The 26,476-nt window shown below is 45.0% G+C and overlaps 1 protein-coding gene across 2 annotated transcripts in view; it reads right to left on the minus strand.

Annotated features, from left to right (window-relative positions):
• Positions 1-26,476, minus strand: part of CRTC1 (CREB regulated transcription coactivator 1) — a 462,675-nt gene that overhangs the window by 197,201 nt on the left and 238,998 nt on the right. For both annotated transcript variants that reach the window (XM_063914768.1, XM_063914769.1), the window contains exons 4-7: positions 22,078-22,139; positions 3,196-3,290; positions 1,814-1,899; positions 1,088-1,131 (exon numbers count right to left, since the gene is read on the minus strand). In XM_063914768.1, the coding sequence (XP_063770838.1) occupies positions 1,088-1,131; positions 1,814-1,899; positions 3,196-3,290; positions 22,078-22,139 (287 nt within the window). The remainder of the gene's footprint in view (positions 1-1,087; positions 1,132-1,813; positions 1,900-3,195; positions 3,291-22,077; positions 22,140-26,476) is intronic.

Raw genomic sequence — 26,476 nt, forward strand, 5'->3', positions numbered from 1 at the left:
AATGGATCACACGTTTGGATACTGTTTGGCCACGGGGCCTAAATGAAAAGATCTGTTGGAACTCTCTAGTATAGTTAGATATAGTTCATAATTATTGGGTTATGATTAGCCTTTGTTTGAAAAATAATACAGTCTTAATAGTCTTAAAATTGCTATATATTAGATATCAGTTATAATAAAAGAATGTTATACTCAGTAGATGTCAGTCAGATATGTGGAGGTACGTTCTTAGTAGCATACCAGCAACGGTTTTAAACATCTTTTTATTTTATGTGTTTGTCCACACAGGTCTGGCATTGGTGTATAACGCGGGCCCTGGAGAAGGACCGATAACGGAGCTAAGCAGACACTGAACGTGTGCCTAGTAACCCGTACGGTAACACAACCCAGTCCCCATGGCAACGGAAGCGCGTTGGAGGAGGTGTAGCGTGTGCCGGCTCACGTGGTGTGGGAGGCCGCGTGACATCACCACTGTGCGCCCAGGGGCTGGGGCGCGAAACACGATCCGGACGCGTGGGACATTGGTGTAGTTAGAAGAGGGAGCACTTATAAGCAGGGTAAGTCACGTCATGCATGTATTGTCATTTCACTATGCTGTTTACATCCTGAAGACGGTGTTGTCTAGCACCGAAACGTTGATGGATAATAGTATGTTTTATACTTGAATACAACACTTGAAAAAATCCTCTGAGTGCCGTCCCCCTCTGTATTTCTATATATATATATATATATATATATAAATATAAATAAATAAATAAATAAAATAAACTTCATATGACCGGCACTCCACTGACCCACTGTAAATACCTGGGTGCCCTCCCACAGGACACAAAGGATCGGCAGACAGCAATAGAAACAACGGGCGGCACTCCAAGGCTTTGCAATAAACAAGGGTGTAAGCCTCGTTTATTGCAAAAGCCTTGGAGTGCCGCCCGTTGTTTTTATGGATATATATTATATATATATATATATATATATATATATCTGTATCTATATATATCTATCTATATTTTATAATACACTTCAGAGTAATGCAAACACAAATTAGTGTACACCATTTTTTATTTATTTTAACTTTTTAACTTACTTTATTCCAGGGACTTCACATGATTTAGGTCTTGAAGATCCAGTCTAAATAAAAAATAAAATAAAAAACAGACACCAAAGAATGATGTTAACGTTAATCTATTTTCCCACACTGCTGAAAATCATAAATTAAACATTATCTGAAGTAATCTGATGTTGCAAAAATATACACTCTGGAAAATAAAATAATCCGTATTGAATTACGTTGCTCCCGAAGATCAAACTTGACAGAGTGAAAATACTTTTTCTGGCACAACATTGTGAAATTATTTAAAAGCTGACTCGTAATCATACCAAGAACAGTTGAACTGAGGTCCTTAATGTTAGTAAGAATTGACAAACGGATTTCTTGTGTCAAGGAGATTGTTAACTTTTTCTGACCCCTAAAACCTCTCCTTAACTTGAAAATTCATAAAGAATCCTGGGGCAGATGTATTAAGCCTGGAGAAGGAACAAAGAAGTGATAAAGCAGTGATAAGTGGAAGGTGATTATACACCATCCAGTCAGATCCTAACTGTCATTTTTCAAATTTGTAATGATTGGTTGATGTGTTGTCACCTTGCACTTATCACTTGTACAGGATTAATACTTCTGCCCCCCCCCCCCCCCCTCGTTCATTAAACTGAAATAGTACATGGAGACTGCAGATTCCTTGAAAATAATCAATCACTTTTGGTGCAACCTAAACAATACAGTACACTTCAAAGATTTCAAAACTTAAAATACCTTTTTTGTGTCCCAGCCTTGTTTGTTATGAGGTTTGTCTGCTTCGGAAGAATCCTCTTCCATTCCTGGGACACTCAGCAACAACACTATGTTACAAAAAGAATACAGAATTACGCTAAACAATTCAGACAACATAACAGATCACAAATAATTTTTATCCTGTCCTGGTTCACGGACACAGCTTGTGGAAAAAAAATACTATGGACAGAAATGTACAGAAAAAAACAAAAAATAAATAAAACCCACAGGCTAAAGTCTGTTATCTCCAAATTGACCATTCTGAGCAAATCACTCAAACTCTAAGGGGCCCTATACATGGGAGAGATGTGTGCTGAGCGAACCGCTCAGAACACATCTCTCCCGCCGCTCAGCATAGCGCGATGTGTGCAGTGTGCGGGGGGAGACGGGTGGGCTGCTCATTTCACCCAGCGGGTGAAATGAGCGACGTGCTAGATTGGCCTGCACGGCAGGCCAATCTAGCACCAGCGATAGCGATGTACGGGGCTGCGCATCGCTATCGCTGCAGGGGGTACACACGAGTGATCCATGCTTAAAATCTAAGCAATCTAGTCAGATTGCTTAGATTTTAAGCATGAATCTCTCCGTGAGTACCCCCTTAAATCACAAATGGACCACAGTCTATTTTACAAGATGAGTTATCATGGCCTTTGAACATACTTCTAACACAATATTTAAAACGGATTGTGGATGGGTGTTGCATCAAAAGGATACCAAACAGTTGTACTGGAATTTAAACTTTCAAATACTGGCCATGTCTGCATAATTAAAATGATGTAAACATTGCATGATGTGCAGAGTAAAAATATTTGACCCTGCTTACATTGTTCTGTAAGCAGCGAATATAAAAAAAACTGTCAAATTTGATTAAACATTCAGACTGTATGATCTACACAAAACTCCCCCCACCCCAAAACAGGACACACAGTAACCTTCAAAATGAGTTTACAAAGCAGTGTAAGTCCAAATATCTGAGGGTGCAGAAACAATCATTGTTTTAAGACGTAAATGCATTCACATATGCAACATAACCATTGAACTCCCCAATCTGGCTACTAATCAGTTGTCAAACTGTACAAATTGTGTGGCAGTGTCACATCAAATTAACTAATTTTTAAGCTGCCCACACATTGACAGATCTGACAATGATATCATTTATTTTCTTAGGGGTCAAAAAGACCAATTTGTCAAACAAAAACAGAAAAATGACACAGCTTGATTACAGATCACTGTATATAATTATATAGAACCAAAGTACCAAAGTTTTTCCCTGATAAAAAGGATGACAGATTTCTGTGATAATGGATGGTTGATAAAATCAGCCAACCAGAATGCAAATAAATAAATAAATAAATACAATGTACCTCGTTTTTGCTGAATATCCTGAGAACTTCCACTGAATGCTTCTTGCTGACTGGGATTCATTGTACTTTGATGCAAAGCAGAATCTGAGTTGGTCCTAACATATAAATAAGAAAAAAAAAATAAGAAAAAGCTAAGAAAAAAAATTATAAATATTTTTTATTTTATTTTAGATAGATAGATATATATATATATATATATATATATATATATATATATACACACACACACACACACGCACTTATACACGAGGGGTGTGCAATAAGTGAACATTATATTTTTTGAACATATTCGCCAGAGGAGTCTGTGCAATGTTGCTTGCACTCAAACTACTTGGTGAAGCAACTGGATCAGTGCAAAGCAGGTGTGTCTTCTACATGCTGGATTAAGGTCTACAATGCAGCTACTGGTGACTCAAAATGAATCCCACGCATCTTGCACTTGATTTGTGGGAACATAAAGAAGTCACAGGGTGCCAGGTCTGGACTGTACGATGGATGACCAAGTTCAGGGGATGCATTCATGGACCAGAGAATCCATCACTTTACTGGATTTGTGGGCCGCTGGATTGTGGTGATGGAGTACCATGAGCACAAGTTCTCGGGACAGCACCTGGAAATGGATTCCAGCACTTGGTTGGTGTACCAGTCCCCAGTGACATTGTGCTGCCACATCAGTGGTATGGTAGTTACATGACCAGTCTTGAACACAATAAAAGTCACCATCTGCTTAGCCACACTGCGCTCACGCCATAACTTGTGTGGTGGCGCAACTCCAACTAGGCAGACTGTTGCTTGGTCAAAACTGTAGTTCCAGGATTCATCACCACTGATCACCTCATAGACAGACTTTGAGTGACCGCCGTCACACCTGGCCAGCATGTTGCGACACCAGTCAACCGAGCTTCCTTCTGATCTCGAGTCAGCTGATGAGACACCCAGTGTACTAAAACGTTGCTCAGGCCAGCTTTTCATGGAATATCAAGCAGATGGACCATGGTCACTCTGGAGTCTCGACCTCATCTGTGGCCTGCCTGGCAGCAATTTTATCCTAAGTGAAGGTGGACACAGGTCAGCTGCAGTACTCCTGATCTCCTACACCAAAATTCTGCCAACTTCTCAAACAAAGTGGTTCGGGACGTTGCTTCTTTCCCAAAAGCAACTTGCAGTCGGTCCATTCTCTTCTTCTGTCGCATACCAGTCTGTATTCGTAGAAGATCAATGCTCTCCAGTGACAACTGTTGAGTGCCATAATAAGTTTGTGAAGGAAGTTTACATGCTGACTTCTTCTATGTGCAGTGCTGCTTATATATGGCTCTGTGCCCTGACATTTCACAACTTTAGTCAAATTACACAACAAACAGATTGGGTTTACTCTACCTATACACTGCACATTCAGATACTTATTGCACACTCCTTGTATATGAATATATGAGAGAGAGAGATAGAAAGTATTTGTCCCAAGGGTCTTCCAAATCTAGTGATCCAATTTTCAGATTATTTTTCACCTTCAGGGGGATATTCAATTTGGCCCGAAGAGAAATCAGGAGTAAAACCCCCCGGTGTTTCTTCGGGTGCTGCGGTCGGGCTATTTAATTTGCTCGGCCAGTAACAAGTCTTCTTACACCCGAAAACACAGTGAAACCTGTGTGTTTTCAGGTGAAATAACAGCCCCGTTTTCAGTTGAAAACGGGGCTGTTATCAAGCATTTTGCTTTGCCTGCCGGAGGCACGCGCCGGCTTTTCGGGGCCAATTAAATAGCCCCCGCTGGCCGATACTTATCACCCGGCACCCCGGGCCAAATTGAATACCCCAGATAGTCCCCTAATCACCACACCACACACTGATTGGGACTGCAAATCTTGAATTTGATGTTTTGAGTTATGAGGTTTTGAAAATGCTAAATTTTGGCACTTGTAAGTGTACAAAATATTATTTTCTCAGGACAGGATTAAGATATTTTCAAAAACATTTTGTTCAGAACATAGCTTTAATTTTGCACATAAGAAAGTCAACATTTCAAGTCCACTGCATTAAATAAAATAGACTTTTAATACCTACCAGTAAATCCTTTTCTCGTAGTCCATAAGGGATATTGGTGGAAACTAGTACGATGGGGTATACACGGGGTCCAAAGGAGCCAGTGCACTTTAAATTTTCTTCACTGGGTGTGCTGGCTCCTCTCTTCTTTGCCCCCTCCCACAAGCAGTTATAGCTAAAAAAAAACGTGCCCGAAGGAGAAAGGACATATATGAGAGAAGGAACATGATACCAGAAAGGGTGGTGAGATTTACACACCAGCACACCACTAACATACAACAACCAGCAACGGCTGATGACAACAACAGCTGAATAGGTAACTAAAGAACAAGAACCTGCAGAAAGGCGGGCACCCAAAATCCCTTATGGACTACGAGAAAAGGATTTACCGGTAGGTATTCAAATCCTATTTCTCTAGCATCCATAAGGGATATTGGGGGAAACTAGTACGATGGAGATGTCCCAAAGCTTCCAGAACGGGCGGAGACTGCTGCAGCACCGCCTGCCCAAACTGGGTATCCTCTTTAGCCAGGGCATCAAATTTGTAGAACTTCACAAAGGTAGCAGCTCGGCATAGTTGTAAGGCCGAGACTCCACGGGCAGCTGCCCAGCAACAGCCCACTGATCTTGAAGAGTGGGCCTTTAGAGACTTAGGAACAGGTAAGGCTGCCGACACATAGGCCTGTTGGATAGCAAGTCTAATCCAACAAGCAATGGATTGCTTTGAAGCAGTGCAGCCCTTCTTCTGCGCATCCTAGAGCACGAACAAGGAATCAGTCTTTCTGACCCGAGCTGTACGTTTGACATATATCTTCAAGGCCCGCACAGCATACAATGCCTACGGAGGAGCAGAAGCGTCAGAACTGGACAGAATCACAACAGGTTGATTCAGATGAAACGCGGAGACAACCTTCGGCACGAACTGCTGTCTAGTCCGGAGCTCCGCTCTGTCCTCGTCAAAGACCAAGTATGGACTTTTACACGGTAAGGCCCCCAATTCTGAGACACATCGAGCAGAAGCCGGGGCCAGTAACATCACTGTCTTCCACGTGAGGTACTTGTCTTCTACCGTCATCAGAGGTTCAAAGCAGGAGGACTGTAGAAAAGTTCAACACTACATCCAAATCCCAGGGTGCCGCAGGAGGCACAAAGGGAGGTTTTATGTGGAGTACCTCTTGCAAGAAGGTCTGAACTTCTGGCAATACTGCCAATTTCTTCTGAAAGAAAATGGAGAGAGCTGAAATCTGGACCTTAATGGAACCCAGACGTAAGCCCTTATCCAAACCAGCCTGCAGGAAACGTAGGAAATGTCCCAAGTGAAACTCTGCAGGCGGAAACGTGCGTTCCTCGCACCAAGAGACATATCTCCTCCAGATATGACGATAGTGTTTTGACGTCACAGGTTTCCTGGCTTGGACCATGGTTGCAAAAACCTTTTTGGAAAGGCCCTTGTGAGCTAGGATGTTCCGCTCAACCTCCATGCCATCAAACGAAGTCGCCGTAAGTCCGGGAAGACTAACGGTCCTCGTTGAAGAAGATCGCTTCTTAGTGGTAGAGGCCAACGGTCTTCGACGTACATGTCCCATTATATAAATCACTAGTGAGGCCACATCTTGAATACTGTGTGCAATTTTGGGCACCATGCTACAAAAAGGATATCCTAGTGCTAGAAAAGGTTCAGAGGCGGGCAACCAAACTAATTAAGGGCATGGAGACGCTGGAATATGAGGAAAGACTTGCAAGGCTAGACATGTTTTCATAGGAAAAGGGGAGACTAAAAGGGGACATGATCAGCATCTACAAATAAGGGGACAATACACAGAACTTGCGAGGGGCCTGGTTTTAATAAGATCAGCACAGAGGACACATGGACACTCACTTAGGTTAGAGGAGAGGAGTTTTCGCACAATGAGGCTAAAAGGTTTTTTCACAGTAAGGACAATACGTGTTTGGAATTCCCTGCCTGAGAGAGTAGTAACGGCGGACTCAGTTAACACCTTTAAGAATGGGTTAGATAAATTCCTATTGGATAAGGATATTCAGGGATATGGTGCTAGACGAGCATTATAGATAATATAACTAGTCCTAAAATAAAACCGCATAGGAGACCACAAACAGGTTGAACACGGTGGACAAATTGTCTTTTTTAAACCTTAGATACTAGGTTACTATGATTCCATCCTGAACTTGAACACCTTTAAATAAGGATTTAAGGCTTTCAGATTCAGAATGGGTCTGACCGAACCGTCTGGCTTCGGCACCACAAACAGGATTGAGTAAAACCCCTTGCCGCGTTGCGGTACTGGAACAATGACGTCAGATTGGACCAATTTTTGAATAGCCTGTTGTAACGTAACATGCATATACTCCAAAGCTGGCAAGCTTGATTTGAAAAATCATTGTGGGAGGGGGGAGTACTGTCGAACTCCAGCTTGTAGCCCTGAGAAACGAGCTCCCTGACCCATGCATTATGGCAGGAGAACTCCCAGATGTGGCTGAAGTGACGCAGTCGAGCTCCCACCTCGAGATCCCCTGGGGCTGGGTTGGCACCATCATGCTGAGGCTTTAGTGGAAGCAGAACTGGTGGACTGTTCCTGAGGACTGGTGCTTGCAGGTTTCCTGGACTTACGTCTGGTACCTCTTGCCACATTGGAGGCACCTCTGGTCTTTGAACGAAATGTGCGAGACCGAAAGGACTGGACAGACGGTCCCGGATAGGAACGTCTCGTCGGCGGGGCCCCAGAGGGGAGAAACGTGGATTGCCCATCAGTAACCTTTGAATTCCAGGCATCCAGCTCAACCCCAAAAAGCCATTCCCCAGAAAAAGGGAGGGACTCCATATTACATTTGGATTCTGCGTCTGCAATCCATTGACACAACCACAAGGCCCTGCGCGCCGACACCATCATGGCCGACGTCCAAGCATTGATGTTTCCCATCTCCTTGGGGGAATCACAAGGACACGAGTGATCGGTCTTTGGGAAAGGCCGGCTGCAGTGTATATATATTTTAGGGTAGTTTCTATTTTTCTATACCCATGATCCTTCATGGTAAAGGAGCCTGGGGCAGGCAGCACGCCTTTTTAGACAGGCGAGAGACAGACATCCACCCCAGGGGGTTCCTCCCAAAATTTTCTACCTTGAGGAGCAAATGGGAAAGTGCAAAAACTTTTTGGACACTTGAAATTTTCGTCTGGATTCTTCCAGGCCTGTTTGAATAAGTCATCTAACTCTGGAGATTCAGGGAAAGTGACATTGGGCTTGTTTTGTACAAAGAAAAAAAGACTGCTGTGAAGAAGCGTCCTCTAGAGGGAGCAGCAACACATCCCTTATAGCCAAAATCAGGGGTTCAATACCATGAGTAGAATCGGGATCCGGGTCATCCCCATCATCCTGGACATCATCATCTGTATCAGAAAGCAGAGCAGGTAAACCACGCTACTGGGGACCTGCATGAGAGAGGGGGAGCTGTGCATCAGCCCTAGCAGCTAAATCTACAACAGCTTGTTGTAGTAGCTGAGTTTTCTGCACATTAGCAGTGTGCTGGGATAACATATCTGACATCATAGTTTTAAGAGACCCTAACCAGTGGGGCTCTGTACCCTTTACCCCCAACCTCTTCACTAAATTGTGAAGATTGACTACATTGCTCACAGGAAACAGTCATTAGACAATGGAGACAATCTGGTGTGACAGATACTGCACAGCTTGTGCTTACCCATATTCACAGTAAGTACAAACACATACACTTACACACAGACAGTTATAATGCAAGCCTGCTTTTCCTACTGTATATGAGAGGAGATGCACAGAGAGGAAGAAATACCAGCACACCCGAAGCTGCACAGCCCCAGTGAGACTGTCAGCTCTGTATCACAACAACACTAATAAATGCAGTACTGAATAGGCTCAGAATAGTGTACAACAACGGCTCTCCCCCTTTAGCTATACCCTGTACCAGTTTCCAGCTCGTCTGTGAGGCAGGAAGCGCTGAGTGTGTGCTGCTGATGGCTTCTGAAAGCAGATGAAGCCAAACGCTGCTGGTCCCGCTCTGAGGAAGCTCCACCCCCTCCAATGTCACCGGAGCTATACACAATATTTATACTGGCAGAGTCTCCCCTAAGCTTAAAACCTCACACAAGTGCTTGGTTAAGCATGTTTGAGCCAGTGTAGTCACAGGGGATCCTAGCGGGACCCCCCAGGGAGGGTCCCGTACATCACGCCCGTGATCAGCCGCACTTTGAACCAGGGACCACCCTACCGGGGCCCCCCCGGTGTGTACTCACCACCGATCTCACCTTCAGGCAGCGTTAGGAGTGTGCGGCGTACAGCGGCTGTAACAGCCAAGACGCAGTGCCCCGCTGAACAAACAGGCCCTCAGGACGGTGGTCCTGAAGCGGGGAACCGTCTCTGCGCCTTGCAAGGCCGGTGACCGCCGCCCCCCCCTAACTCCCACGGCGCAGCTATGCTGTTCCCCAGACAGCATACCAAACAAAATAAAAGACTGAAATTAAATTAAAGAAAACTTTCTGGAGCTGTAGAGATGTGCATCCTCTCCTGAGGGCACTTTTTCTAAACTGCCTGTTGGAGGGGGCATAGAGGGGTGTAGCCAGCACACCCAGTGAGGAAATTTTTAAGTGCACTGGCTCCTTTGGACCCCATCTATACACCATCGTACTAGTTTCCCTCAATATCCCTTATGGATGCTAGGGAAAAAGGAATAAAAAATGGTCTATTTGCAGGGGGTTCTCATTACTTTAACATTGTCATTGTACATTTGTTTCATTAACTGCCTTCTAACCTTGGAGATGGCAACATTTAAGTTGAGAATTTCTCTCTCTGAAATTGTAAAATAAAATATTGGTAATAATATAAACTAGTATTGTGGACCAGTCATTCACCAGGTCACTAGCTATTATGCCTGGTGTTGAGGGCTTTCTCACCCACCCCAATCCATCTCACTCATCTGTCATCCCTCCCTCAGCTCCATCACCCCTGGCGTGCGGAAGAGGAATGTGTCAATGTGTTGTGGGGTGGGATCGCCAACTCTAGCCGCCGACAGGAGGTAACAGTCCTTTCCAAACAGCATTAGGCCAGCAGCCATTAATCTCATCCATCAATAAAGCGTTAATACCAAACAGAGATAGAGTTTACTACTCCCGCCCTTTAATAGTGTCCCTTCCTCCCATCAATAGTCTCACTTCTACATATCAATACTGTCTTCCCATTCAGCATAACTTCTTTCCTCATATGTAACTAAAAACTCAGCTAAATAAATACACACTGCATTCACCTTTAAGCAATGTATACACTAGAAGTATGTTATTTGTTTTTCTACCGAATTGATCACGCTAAACACTTTCCCAGCATCTTCACTTTTTTAGCAACAATGGGGCACATGTATTAAGCCTGGAAAAGGGATAAAGAAGTGATAAGTGCAAGGTGATAACGCACCAGCCAGTCAGCTCCTAAAGGGGGGTACTCATGGAGCGATATTCTAAGCAATCTGACTATATTGCTTAGAATTTAAGCATTATCGCTCCGTGCGTTTCCCCTACAGCGATAGCGATGCACAGCCCGAGCATCGCTATCGCTGCTGCTAGATTGGCCTGCATGCAGGCCAATCTAGCGGGTCGCTCACTTCACCCGCTGGGTGAAATGAGCGCCCCCCCCGTCTCCCCCCGCACGCTCAGCACAGATCGCACTGTGCTGAGCGGCGGGAGAGATGTGTGCTGAGCGGTTCGCATCTCTCCAACATCGGCCCGTCTATATGGGCCTTTACTGTCATTTTTCAAATCCGTAATGATTGGCTGGTGTTATCACCTTATCACTGCTTTACCACTTCTTTATTCCTTCTCCAGGTTAATACACATGTTCGTTTACGTATGCCCAGAATACACCTCCAGTTAATTCCTCAAACGGACAGCCATAATGTTTTGAACACTGTGGAGCTGTAGCTAGACCAAATGCTGCAAAACTTCAGTTGGTAGGACTAAACTACCAATCTGTGTAGGCAGGGGCCACTTTCCCAGATAAGAAAATAAAAAAGTAAGGCAAACTGATAACTTGCTATGGGGGGGAGGAAGGGGGGGGGTCATACTGCATTCAAAAAAAAAAAAGTGTGTTAACTGCATTTTCATGGCTGAAAAAAAAATTATATTATATAATATATACTACACAAAGAGTGGCCTCTTGCCATTATTTTGGGTGCTATTGGCGTGGGAGGGGTCTAGTTGTAATCGAACAAAGTTGTGTTCTATCTCTCCGCCTCAGTTCAAAAGGAAGCGATACCGGTTGGGAGGACACTCCAATTGAATCAAAGTTGTCTTTCATCTCTCCGGCTCAATTCAAAGAAGGTCCCCCAGTTTTGGGAGGACATTCAAAATAACTATCTCAAATAAGATCTCAGAAAAGCAAACAAAATAAGATTACAAAATCATTGACTTTTTAATTGAAACCTGAGTTTGTATTAAACACTATATCATAGGCACCCTCCTGGTGTTTGTTTTGTACCTACATAACATTGTCATTCAAAAGTAAAATTCTAGTTATGAATTTGAGGAAGATAATGCATTGGCTAATAAAAAAATTTGATTTAAAAGAAGCTTGATGTAAGTCAGACTAATGTGTTTTCTCCCCGAGAGTGTAAAATTGGACTCCTAACCAAGAAAAAGGAGATTTATGGTAGACTTACCATTGTTAAATCTCTTTCTGCGAGGTACACTGGATTCCACAGGGAATACATCGAGGTGTAGAGTTGGATCTTGATCCGAGGCACCAACAGGCTAAAGCTTTGACTATTCCCAGGATGCACTGCACCGCCTCCTCTATAGCTCCGCCTCCAGGCACTGGAGCTCAGTTTTGTTAACCAGTCCAATGCAGTAACAGGTAAAAGAGACGGTAGATGTTAGTCACATAGAACAACAATCTCACGACAGCAGAAGGGACTAGCGGCTAATTCCATACAAACCCAAAGAAGCTAAGTGCGTCAGGGTGGGCGCCCAGTGGAATCCAGTGTACCTCGCATAAAGAGATTTAACAATGGTAAGTCTACCATAAATCTCCTTTTCTGCAGCGGGGTACACTGGGATTCCACAGGGAATATATCGGGGATGTCCTAAAGCAGTTCCTCATCGGAGGGGACACACTGTAGCGAGCACAAGAACCCGGCGTCCAAAGGAAGCATCCTGGGAGGCGGAAGTATCAAAGGCATAAAACCTGATAAACGTGTTCACAGAGGACCATGTAGCCGCCTTGCACAATTGTTCTCCGGACGCGCCACGACGGGCCGCCCAAGAAGGTCCAACAGACCGAGTAGAATGAGCTGTGATAGCAGAAGGAGCTGGGAGCCCAGCCTGCGCATAGGCTTGTGCAATCACCATTCTAATCCATCTGGCCAAGGTTTGCTAATTCGCAGGCCAGCCACGTTTGTGAAAACCAAAAAGTACAAAAAGAGAATCTTACCTCCTGATAGAGGCAGTCCTCTCCACATAAATACGGAGAGCACGTACCACATCCAAAGATCGTTCTTTGGAGGACAAACCAGAAGAGATGAAAGCCGGAACCACAATATCCTGGTTAAGGTGAAAAGATGATACCACCTTAAGCAAATAACCAGGGCGAGTTTGAAGAACCGCCCTATCATGGTAAAAAATCAGAAAGGGTGGATGATAGGACAACGCCTAAGTCTGTCACCCTCCTAGCAGAGGCAATAGCCAACAGAAACACGACCTTAAGCGTAAGGCATTTACGGTCCACAGACTCAAGAGGTTCAAATGGAGACTCTTGTAGGGCATTCAGAAGACAGACAGATCCCATGGAGCCACAGGAGGAACATAGGGAGGCTGAATCCATAAAACACCCAGAGTGAAAGTGTGAACGTCAGGAAGAGACGCAATTTTTTTCTGAAACCACACTGACAAGGCAGATATATGGACCTTGAGGGAGGCCAGACGAAGGCCCAAGTCTAGGCCTTGTTGTAGAAAAGCCAAAAGCCTGTAAGTTCTGAAAGTATATGCGTCATAATTCTTAACAGCACACCAGGTGAAGTAAGAATTCCAGACCCTGTAATAAATCTGAGCCGAAGCCAGTTTACAGGCTTTCAACATAGTTTGAATGACCGCCTCAGAGAATCCTTTCGCTCTCAGGAGTGATGCTTCAAGAGCCACGCCGTCAAAGCCAGTCATTCCAGTTCCGGGAAGAGACACAAGGGCCCTTCAGGAGGTCTGGGCGTTGACAAAGTAGAAGAGGACGCTCTATTGAGAGACCTTGCTGGTCTGAGAACCAATGCCGTCTGGGCCACACTGGAGCAACTAAAAGTAGTAATCCTCCTTCTTGCTTGAACTTCCGTATTACCCTGGGCAAGAGTGACACTGGAGGGAACACGTATGGCAGCTGAAAGTTCCATGGAATTGCCAGTGCGTCCACAAACGCTGCTTGAAAATCCCTCGTCCTTGCTCCGAAGACCGTAACCTTGTGATTGTGTCGAGACGCCATCAGGTCTACATCTGGTAGGCACCACTTGTCCACTAGGAGATTAAAGACTTCTGGATGAAGACTCCACTCTCCGGGGTGCACGTCCTGGCGACTGAGGAAGTCAGTTTCCCAGTTGAGGACCCACGGAATGAACACTGCTGCTATTGCTGGCAGATGGCGTTCTGCCCATTGAAGGATCTTTGACACTTCCATCATTGCCATGTGGCTTTGAGTGCCGCCTTAATGATTTATGTAAGCCACCATGGTGGCGTTGTCTGATTGTACTCGAACAGGCCTGTTCTGTACCAGAGGCAGGGCAAGTGTCAACGCAATGAACACTGCCCGCAGTACCAGAATGTTTATCGGGAGGAGAGATTCTGCCTTGGTCCATCGACCCTGGAGTGAGTGTTGCTCCAACACCGCTCCACAACCCCGCAGACTGGCGACCTTTGTCAGTAGGACCCAGTTGGAGATCCAGAAGGGACGGCCCTGCTTAACTGTTGGTCCTGTAGCCACCAGCTCAGTGACTGACATACCTCCGGAGTCAAGAAGATCCTTTGAGACCGGTCCTACCTGGCAAGGATTAACCTCTGCAGAGGGCGGGAATGAAATTGAGAGTACTCTACCATGTCGAAAGTCGACACCATGAGGCCTAGTACTTGCATCGCCGAGTGTATCGACACTCTTGGGTGAGAGAGGAAGTATCTGATCTTGTCCTGAAGTTTCAGAACCTTCTCTGGAGACAGAAACGGTCTTTGGCTGTGGGTGTCCAGCAGCACCCCCAGGTGCACCATGCTCCGAGCGAGGACTTCTTCCAATTAATGAGCCACCCGTGGGCTTGTAGGTATTGGACCGACATCTTCAGTTGAATGAGGAGGACATCTTGGAAGTTCACCAGAATCAGCAAGTCATCCAGATATGGCAGGATCCTGATTCCGTGACGACGGAGTAAAGACGTCATCACGGCCATGACCTTGGTGAAAAACGAGGTGCCGTGGCCAGTCCAGATGGCAAAGCCTAGAATTGAAAATGAAGGTTGCCAATAGCAAACCGCAGATACTGCTCATGCGAAATGGCAATAGGTATGCGCAGGTAAGCAACCTGTATGTCCAGGGATACCATATAGTCCTCTGGTTCCATGGCCAGCACAATAGAGTGCAGGGTTTCCATACGGAATATGGACACACTCACAAACTTGTTCAACGATTTGAGGTTGAGGATAGGCCTGAAAGACCCATTTGGTTTCGGAACTAGAAATAGGGCCGAATAGTAGCCCCTGCCTCTCTAGGACAGAGGTACCGACACTACCACTCCTGTTTCCAGGAGGGATTGTACAACCAGGTGTAGAGCTTGCGCTTTCAACGGATCCGAGGGGATAACCGTTGAACAGAACTGGCGAGGGGGTGACCGCAGTGGTCTTTAACCAGGCCTGGGTGAACTGCAGAAGTCGGCCTCCCACCCTGGGGTGCCCACCCAGTCATGCAGCAGGCTTGTCTTGTTTGGAAGTAGGCTGACTGGCGACCCAGGATTGTTTAGATTTGGGCTTAGTAGTTTTGGCAGTATGAGCTTGTCTCGAGTACGCCTGACCTTTTGCTTTACCTGGAGGTCGAAAGGAACAAAAAGTTGTACTCTTAGCCTTCGGAGCAGAAGGATTAGTACTTGGGAGAAAGTCAGTCACAATCTTGTTCAGATCCTCCCCAAAAAGGATGTCTCTCTTAAAATGAAGCACCTCCAAGGTCTTTTTAGAGTCCAGGTCCACTTTCCTGGACCTCAACCACAGAATCCGGCGAGCCAGGATAGACGTAGTAGATGCCGCCTCCTGAAAATAGTGAGAGGCTGTGGTAATATACGACAGATATTGGGGGTAATTCCAAGTTGATCGCAGCAGGAAATTTTTTTAGCAGTGCAGGTGAGGCAGATATAACATGTGCAGAGAGAGTTAGATTTGGGTGGGGTGTGTTCAATCTGCAATCTAATTTGCAGTGTAACAATAAAGCAGCCAGTATTTACCCTGCACAGAAACAAAATAACCCACCCAAATCTAACTCTTTCTGCAAATGTTACATCTGCCCCCCCTGCAGTGCACATGGTTTTGCTCAATTGCTAAAAAATTTCCTGCTGCGATCAACTTGGAATTAACCCCATTGTCTGGCAGTGTCAGAAAAATCCGGAGGTAGCTCATCCACAATTGCCTGAACCCATGCTTCTATTCTTTTTGTCGCTCAAGAGGCCGCCATAGTGGGTCTATGTACATCATCGTTAAGATTGTAAATAGACTTCAGGCATCCCTCCACACGCTTATCTGTCTGTTCCTTCAGTGAGGTGACAGTGGTGACGGGCAGAGTAGATGACACCACAAGACGGGCGACATGGAGTTTCCCACTTGTTACTCAACTCCGCAGGGATAGGATAACGAGCTAGCATTTTTTTTTATACAGGGAAAACTTCTTTCCTGGAGATGATCAGGATTCCTGACATATGTCAATTGAAAGGTCAGAATGTGGTAAAACTACTTTAGCAACCTTCTGACGTTTAACCTTATCAGGTTTTTTAGACGTAACAGAGGGCTCAAGGTCCTCATCAATTTGGAGAATCAGCTTGATAGCCTCCACAAGGTCAGAAACAGCAACTGAATCAGTGTCTGACGGGTCAGTATATTCCCCATCCGCATCGGAAGAATTATTCAAAATATTAGTGGATTGTGAGGAAGAAATGGCCCGCTTAGATGACCCCTTGGTCCCAGAGGGGCGTGGGGTGGACTTTTGTCTAATCAAAGCCTGATTTAATTGCTGTAACTGGCGGATTAACTACAGGGACAATATGTGGCTGTAATGGCACGGGAGACGCATTACAAGCGTAGTCAGCATATTTGAAAAAAATGCCCAAGGTGGGTCCTGCTGGCCACAGGTGCCGCACGTGGACTGGGAGATGTATGACACCCAGTGCCTGAACCAGCAGCTAACACTTCCCCCACTGGTGAATCCGTGACGACAGCAGTGCATGACACATGAGCGTCCGCGAATGTCCTGCCCTGTGTAGCAGACATTGTATGGGATGTAGTCTTAGGGCGTAATAGTACAATATAGCCAGACAAAACACAAAAATCAGCAAATAATCCCCTGTGTTTTGTGACAGTAAACACAGAGCACAGGGATTTAAGCAGTGTGGGGTGACTGAAAAACACAGTGAGAAATACAAAACCGTTTACCCTGTATAGCACTATATATTATATGAGACCCTGACGCACCTAGTTCCCCAGGGCACAGAATATAGTGATAGCAAAACGTGTGATACACAAGAATGGAATCCACACAGCAGCTACAGGCACAGGTACAATGGAGGAATTATTACATATAAACAATAAAACTGCACTGGACTAGTAAATTACATATACAGTATATATGTATGTATGTATACAGATATACATCCAGTGTTTACTGTGTATTGTTATATCACAGAATACTTGTACTACATATTTAGATAGCAGTACACTTGTTCTTAACCAACGCTGTCTAAAATGACATGCAGAATACTTAAGTGTCTGTAAATGCACAGCGCTGATGATACAAGCAAATTTACAGAGGAGACAGTGCCCAGCAGTCCCGGAGATCAACCCAGCTAAGTAATGGCATCAAAATCTCAGTCAGGGAGTGAGGGAGAGAACTGCAGCTCCAGGGTGGGAACACCAGCAGTAGATGGCGCCCGGAGCTGGGGGAGGTCTACAGGCCAGCGCCTTATTCCCTCTGCTGGACTTCACCACCGGGTACTGTGGAGCCTTTTATAAATGGATTTTAGTAAATCCGACCTGTGCTCCTTGCCCTGGTGGATATAATAGGGTCCCTGCGCAACACAGTGTCCACGCCAGCGGCGCGGTACATCTCCTGGGACTGCGACCGGATTACGATTTAACGGAAGGTCCCACCTGGGGGACCCTCTTACCTCCTCCCTTTAGTGCAGCCACGCAATCCTGGAGAGCGACAGCGGTGGTGTGCCTGAAAACCGGTGAGTCTTCGCTGCAAATATCCAGGAACCCGGCCGTGGGACTATGCAGCGCCGCTGAGGAAGGTGATGGAGCCGCAGCACAGCATGTCAAAGACATAGAAAGTGCTGTGGCCCTTGAAGTCTTCTAAAAAGCTCTTTTCAGGGCTGCCTGGCGCAGCCCCACCTGTTAGTGACCTGCACTGCTGGCACCATTTTACAAACTGAGCTCCAGTGCCTGGAGGCGGGGCTATAGAGGAGGCGGTGCAGTGCATCCTGGGAACAGTCAAAGCTTTAGCCTGTTGGTGCCTCGGATCAAGATCCAACTCTACACCCCGAAGTATTCCCTGTAGAATCACAGTGTACCCCGCTGCAGAAAAATAAATAAAAATAGGTGTATAACTACTTTGAGGAAAAACACATAATGTTGCATTAGATATGTATCTGATGCTTATTTCAAAAGACCATTTCTTTTTCAAACTGTGCCCCATTTGACAAAGCTGATACTATATGCTACAATACATACAATCTGAAGAAAATTGACTGGAATGTTAAAAATGTAGTTTGTAGAGGACCGCACAGACAGACATCAGTTATGCACAATGAGACCAGCATGTTCTCTGTGTGCCACACCATGACAGGGCTTGCCCTTCGATCATTTATTGTAAAAAATAAAATAAAAAAATATATAAGATTTTAAACCTACCGGTAAATCTTTTTCTCCTAGTCCGTAGAGGATGCTGGGGACTCCGTAAGGACCATGGGGATAGACGGGCTCCGCAGGAGACATGGGCACTAAAAAACTTTAGATATGGGTGTGCACTGGCTACTCCCTCTATGCCCCGCCTCCAGACCTCAGTTAGAGAAACTGTGCCCAGAGGAGACGGACAGTACGAGGAAAGGATTTCTGCGGATTTTTGTTAATCTAAGGGCAAGATTCATACCAGTCCACACCATCCACACCGTATAACATGGAATATACGAACCAGTTAACTGCATGAAACCAAACAGCATCAGTCCGAGACTGATCAAAACTGTAACATAACCCTTAAGTAAGCAAAACCTATATACAAGTCTTGCAGATGTAGTCCGCACTGGGAGAAAAAGATTTACCGGTAGGTTTAAAATCTTATTTTCTCTTACGTCCTAGAGGATGCTGGGGACTCCGTAAGGACCATGGGGATTATACCAAAGCTCCAAAACGGGCGGGAGAGTGCAGATGACTCTGCAGCACCGATTGAGCAAACATGAGGTCCTCATCAGCCAGGGTATCAAACTTGTAGAACTTCGCAAAGGTGTTTGAACCCGACCAAGTAGCAGCTCGGCACAGCTGTATAGCCGAGACACCTCGGGCAGCCGCCCAAGAAGAGCCCACCTTCCTAGTGGAATGGGCCTTTACAGAATTTGGTAACGGCAATCAAGCCGTAGAATGAGCCTGCTGAATCGTGTTACAGATCCAGCGAGCAATAGTCTGCTTCGAAGCAGGAGCACCAACCTTGTCAGCTGCATACAGGACAAACAGTGCCTCTGTTTTCCTAACCCGGGCCGTTCTGGACACAAATTTTCAATGCCCTGACCACATCAAGGGACTCAGAATCCTCCAAGTCCCGTGTAGCCACAGGTACCACAATAGGTTGGTTCATATGAAAAGAAGAAACCACCTTGGGCAAAAATTGAGGACAAGTCCGCAACTCTGCTCTAACTACATGGAAAATTAGATAGGGGCTTTTGTGCGATAAAGCCGCCGATGCCAAGGCCAACAACATGACCACGTTCCAAGTGAGATATTTTAATTCCACCGTTTTAAGTGGCTCAAACCAGTGAGACTTAAGGAACCTCAATACCACGTTAAGGTCCCAGGGTGCCACTGGAGGTACAAAAGGAGACTGGATATGCAGCACTCGCTTCACAAAAGTCTGGACTTCTGGGAGAGAAGACAATTCCTTCTGAAAGAAAATGGATAGGGCCGAAATCTGAACCTTAATGGAGCCTAATTTTAGGCACAAATTCACTCCCGTTTGTAGGAAGTAAAGGAACCGGCCCAAATGGAATTCTTCCGGAGGAGCATTCCTGGACTCACACCAAGATACGTACTTTCTCCATATACGGTGATAATGTTTCGTGGTGGATTTTGTAGAGGCCGGGGAGGACTTCGGCTCCTGGGAACTAGCTGTGGCTGGCAGCTTTTTCCCCTTGCCCTTACCTCTGGCAAGAAAGGAAGATCCCAGCACTCTTCATTTTATGCGAACGAAAGGGCTGCATCTGACAATGTGGCGTTTTCTTAGGCTGTGAGGAAACATAAGGCAAAAAAGTTGATTTACCTGCCGTAGCCGTGGAAACTAGGTCCGTGAGACCTTCCCCAAATAATTCCTCACCCTTGCAAGGTAAAACCTCGGCATTGCCCGTCCATTCTCGGGTCCATAGGGCTCACCTAGCCGAAATCGCCATAGCGTTGGCCCTGGAACCCAGTAGGCCAATGTCTCTCTGAGCATCTCTCATATATAGTACAGCATCTTTAATATGACCCAGGGTCAATAAAATGGTTTCCTTATCCAGCGAGTCTATATCAGCAGATAAGGTATCTGTCCACGCCGCTACAGCGCTACAACTCCAAGCCGACGCTATCGCCGGTCTGAGTAAAGTACCAGTATGTGTGTAAATAGACTTCAAGGTAGTCTCCTGCCTGCGATCAGCAGGATCCTTGAGGGATGCCGTATCTTGAGATGGCAGCGCTACCTTTTTGGATAAGCGTGTCAACGCTTTGTCCACCCTTGGGGAGGATTCCCACCGTATCCTGTCCTTAGTCGGGAAAGGATACGCCATAAGAATCCTTTTGGGAATCTGCAGTTTTTTATCTGGAGATTCCCAAGCCTTTTCAAATAATTCGTTCAGCTCATGAGATGGAGGAAAGGTTACCTCAGGTTTCTTTTCTTTAAACATGTGGACCCTCGTGTCAGGGACAGAGGGTTCATCCGTGATATGCAACACCTCTTTTATAGCAATAATCATATAATGAATACTTTTAGCCAATTTTGGCTGCAACTTTGCATCATCGTAGTCGACACTGGAATCAGAATCTGTGTCGGTATCCGTGTCTACTATTTGGGATAGTGGGCGCTTTTGATACCCAGGAGGTCCCTGTGACATAGTGAAAGGCAGGGCTAAACTCCCTGTACCTTCCCTGGATTCAGCTTTGTCCAACCTTTTGTGCAATAAATTCACATTTGCATTTAAAACATTCCACATATCCAACCAGTCAGGTGTCGGCGTTGCCGACGGAGACACCACACTCATTTGCTCCACCTCCTCCCTAGAAGAGCCTGCCGCTTCAGACATGCCAACACACGCGTATCGACACCACACACTCAGGGAATTCTCTATCTGGAGACAGTTCCCCCACAAGGCCCTTTGGAGAGACAGAGAGAGAGTATGCCAGCACACACACAGCGCCAATGACCCAGGGAAACAAATTACCCAGATAGCGCTTTTTATAATTATATCTATAACACTGCGCCAAATTATGTGCCCCCCCCCTCTTTCAAACCCTCTGTCACCGTGTTCAGCAGGGGAGAGTCCGGGGAGCGTCCGGGGAGCCAGCTTCTCAGCGTGTGCTGTGGAGAAAATGGCGCAGGTGAGTGCTGAGGATCAAGCCCCGCCCCTTCAGCGGCGGGCTTCGGTCCCGCTCGATTGTTTTGAAAAACTGGCGGGGGTTCTCATATATACCGAGCAAAGCCCATATATATATCCTATTATGCCAGAGAAGAGGTTTAATTGCTGCCCAGGGCGCCCCCCCTGCGCCCTGCACTCTTGCAGTGCCTGCCGTGTGTGTGTTGTGTGGGAAGATCCGAAGTCTTCTGCCGCCTTTGAAGTCTTCTTTCTTCATATACTCACCCGGCTTCTATCTTCCGGCTCTGTGAGGAGGACTGCGGCGCGGCTCCGGGACGAACTGCAAGGAGAGACCTACGTTCCGACTCCCTCTGGAGCTAATGGTGTTCAGTAGCCTAAGAAGCAGAGTCTATCATTTAAGTAGGTCTGCTTCTCTCCCCTAAGTCCCACGATGCAGGGAGTCTGTTGCCAGCAGTGCTCCCTGAAAATAAAAAACCTAACAAAATACTTTCTTTCAGGGAAACTCAGGAGAGCTCCCTGTAATGCACCCAGTCTCCTTTGGGCACAGTATCAAACTGAGGTCTGGAGGAAGGGCATAGAGGGAGGAGCCAGTGCACACCCATATCTAAAGTTCTTATTAGTGCCCATGTCTCCTGCGGAGCCCGTCTATCCCCATGGTCCTTACGGAGTCCCCAGCATCCTCTAGGACGTAAGAGAAAATTACAATATTGAAAAACAGAGCATAGCACAGGTAATTCATTTAAAAACTGAAAGAGTATACACCTACCGTCTCCAGCTAGTATCAGGTGGAGGTGACAAGTACACCGTTCCATAGGGGCAGCTATCTACGTGTCACACAAGTTAAGGTACAATAGCAGTCAATAATAAAACATATAATTCCTGACATAATTGATGACATGAATGGGGGAACCAATTAGCCACAGGGTTTGCCGTGCCTGGAATAGCTCAGAGGCCAGTGCCTGCATCCTACGATACCGATTCACTGGCCCTGAAAGCGTGAAACCACTGGCCAGCCTAAGTAACCAGAGGATTACTCAATGATCGATGTTCACACAAATGATCAGATGCTGCATCTTATATTTACACAAGACACCTCCTGCAGCATCAGCATATTATCCACAACAGAATCATATTCCTTTTTCTTCTCATCCTCAGGTACAGTAAGTCCATCTCTCACACCTTGTAATTCAAAACTCCTGCAAACAATCTATATCTTAACCGTTTATCTATATCTCTCATCCTGCAATCCTTACTCTGTCTATGAACACTATACAACCAATTTGATCTTGTGTTTTTGAAACATATGCAATATCATGAGGGGATGCGGTCAATTTACCTACAATCAAAATCCCGATGATCAACATACAGACAACCATTGACAGTCAAAATCCTGACATGGTCAAAATACAGATAATTAAAATGTCGACAGGTCAAAAAGTCAACATGAGTTTTCCATTATTATTATTATCCTTTATTTATATGGCGCCACAAGGGTTCCGCAGCGCGCAATTACAGAGTACATAAACAAATAATCAAACAGGAAAACAGCAACTTACAGTTGATGACAGTATAGGACAAATACAGGGTAAATGAACATAGTTACATCAGCAGATGACACTGGAATAAGTATCAGGTGGCAGAAGACTGCTGGATTTGGTGCAGTTGAAGATTATTAAATTAAGAAAAGATAAGCACATGAGGAAAGAGGGCCATGCTCGTGAGAGCTTACATTCTAAAGGGGAGGGGTAGACAGACAGGGGTGACACAGATGGGGTACATAGAGGGTTAGGATGAGATTTGGCTGGGTTTGGTGAAGAAGTGGGTCTTGAGAGCACGTTTGAAGTTTTGTAGAGAGGTGGGGAGTCTGAGGGGGAGAGGTAGGTAATTCCAGAGAAGTGGTGCAGCACGTGAAAAATCTTGGAGGTAGGAGTGGGAGGAAGTAATCCGTAGGCAGAAGAGTCAGCGTGCATTAGCAGAGCGAAGAGGACGGGTGGGAGAGTAAAGGGAGATAAGGTCAGATGTAGATGGGAGAGGAGTGGGTGAGTGAAACAGACTTGTTCATACTTTACCATCCCAGTGGACCTGGAGGGGGAATATAATAGTGTGCAGAGCACAGCAAGGTGTGCGAGCCAATAGTGTGCAGAGCACAGCAAGGTGTGCGAGCCATGCGAGGGGACGTGGTACATATATACAGTGTCCATGTCAACCAATGTCGACATACACACCACAAAAACCAATGAAAAACTTGTCAACTTTTTGACCTGTCGACATTATAAATGTCGGTATTTTGACCTTATCGGTATTTTAAATGTCTGTATTTTGACCTTGTCGGTCAATTGTTGTCTGTATTTTGACCATCTGGATTTTGATTGTAGGTATTTCATACTAAACCCATCATGAGTTGCTTTCAGTTGTAATACTTGTGTTTGTGATTTTGGTCAGTGATGCATGGTTAAGGGAGGCATACTGAGCATATGTCTACATAGTCAGACAGAATGCAAATTATCAGCTTTGATCAGATAAACATTTGCCTCACTTGTAGCCTGTGATAATTAGCCGTAGTATCTCTTTAGATTCAATCTAGGGTCAGCTGTCCATTCAAATACACAGTGTTTATATCACTTTCAAAAAGAACAGTTAAAACAGTAGAAAAAACATTGAATATCTGAAACAAGGTAATTGACACTTTAAAACTTATCCCTTCATTATGTTCTAACCATAAATAACTTGTTTTATTAAAAATACAATGCACATTTATTGGCAAGCTGCTCAATCAGATTGTGATGTCACTCAGGTGCTAAAAGGGAGGGGTAATTCGGGGTAAGAGAAAAAATTTTTGCTATCCCTAATGCACACTGAGTGAGAAATAACACTACATAATAAATCAGATAATACAGAGATCTTAGTTGCGTATATCTGCAGATATAGGGTTAAGCACCCAGACCAAACGGCAAGGCGTCTGTCACTGGGGGTCCCATATACCACAAATAGCTTTTTTCATATCACTCCATGATACTCTACAGCTATTGCATCCTACACTCTCCCTAAAACTCACCCCTCTTTACAACATTGCCGTCTCAATTATCCACTCCCCTCTTATTAATACTCATGGGCTTATTACATGGACTATAACATCCGCAACTTGTCACCATAAAAAAAATTAAAACCTCCTACAACTTAGTTTATAGCTGTATGTCTAGCTATATAGCTCTATATCTATCTATAACGTTCCCAAACGGCAGGACTCAGGAATCAAATAAACAGCTTACACCATAGCTTCCTTAGGCAACATTTCAGCACTACTCATTTTGCTTTTTTTAAGCCAATTTATCTATACAAATATATATATATATATATATATATATATATATAGATATATATATATATATATATATAGATATATATATATATATATAGATATATATATAGAGAGAGAGAGAGAGAGAGAGAGAGAGAGAAGAAACAGTGGCACTCCCGAGTATAGTTCAGAGATTTCTTTTAATAAGTTACATCCAAATACAAAGATGCCCTCATGGCCGACGTTTCGCTGCCGCAAGCACCGTTTTCAAGGCAGGCATTAAAACGTTTTAATTCTCTTCACTATACTTGGGAGTGCCACTGTTTACAAATGTCAAGTTCTTACTGAAGGCACCCATCTGATGAATGATCCAGCGCTGAGTGACGGCTCTATTTTGTGTGTATGATATAGAATATATATATATATATATGTATGTATATATATATGCTGCGGGCGGATCGGCACTCGCCTAACTGTTGACTAAATGCTCCGGTGCCCTCTGGAGATCCATTTCCATAGGCGACTCTGTTCCATTCAGCGGCACTCAGACTTGTAGATAATGTAAAACGTGCTTTAATGTGTAATAATGACAGTCTGCATACCAACGTTTCGGGGCGTGACCACCCCTTTGTCAAGGTGAGCAAAACAAGAAGTTCTTGTTTTGCTCACCTTGACAAAGGGGTGGTCACGCCCCAAAACGTTGGTATGCAGACTGTCACTATGACACATTAAAGCACGTTTTACATTATCTACAAGTCTCTGAGTGCCGCTGAATGGAACAGAGTCGCATATATATATATATATATATATATATATATATATATATATATATATATAAATATATATATATATATATATATATATATATATATAAAAAAAACACTCACTTCTCCAGCGATGCAGAAAAAGTAGACAAGCCAGCACTCACGTGTAGATGAAAGAAAAGCAGGATTTATTGCTTAACCAAATGGCATGGTGAAGTACAGCAAATACACCAAACACAGCCCGACAGCTGTTTCAACCGACTGGTCTTCCTCAGGGGCTAACCGCACTGTTGTCAGAACACGAAATATAAGCCTCAAATGGCTCCACAATCAACCCAGCAGCAACAGGACGTGGGCTGAGAAAAGTCCGGGCATGTCTAATGCATCCCCTGCTGTCTCCTCCCACTCCATGACACTGGTAACTAAGGTAAACAAACCCAGTGTCATGCATAGCAATGGCTCCGGAGCGCGGCAAAACGTGCGGCGAGTGGTCTCAGCAGCCTGACTAGTAAATGGCATGCTGATAGTGAGGGGAATTGCAAGGACGCTGTATATCAAAACAGAGGTGAATGAAATGAAGTGATGTGTTTAAAAAAGTAAAAGGAATAGTGCTGAAGCTCAGCAGAACAGAGTTCCCTGAAAGTGCTGGCTAGAAAGTGCAGGGTGCAAAAAGCAGGAAGGAATGACAGGTCTAATAGAAATAATAGCAGGTGACACAAGGACAACCCTCAAAACACCCTACTGCAAAGCAATGTCCACTTGTTACGGCAGTCAATATAAATAAGAATATATGTGCAAAAAGAATCCAAACTGCCCTAATAATATATAAGTCTGCGCAATAGGGATTTCTGAAAAGTTGCAAGTAAGGAGAGCGCACTCGTGAATAAACGAATAAAACACCTTTACTAGTATAAATATTCACATACATGTAAGTATCAGAAGGCAAACTTAGTCGGCTCCACAATAACGGTCACTCAGGTACAGCGTCTTCCACACAGTGATGTTTTGAGAAGGGAGCCCGCCGCCGACCTGGACTCTCAGCGGTATGACGCACAACAGTCCACGCAGGTAAGTCACGCCCGAACGCGTTTCATCATCAAAAT

Source organism: Pseudophryne corroboree, chromosome 1, assembly GCF_028390025.1.
Source record: "Pseudophryne corroboree isolate aPseCor3 chromosome 1, aPseCor3.hap2, whole genome shotgun sequence".
NCBI classification, from domain to species: domain Eukaryota; kingdom Metazoa; phylum Chordata; class Amphibia; order Anura; family Myobatrachidae; genus Pseudophryne; species Pseudophryne corroboree.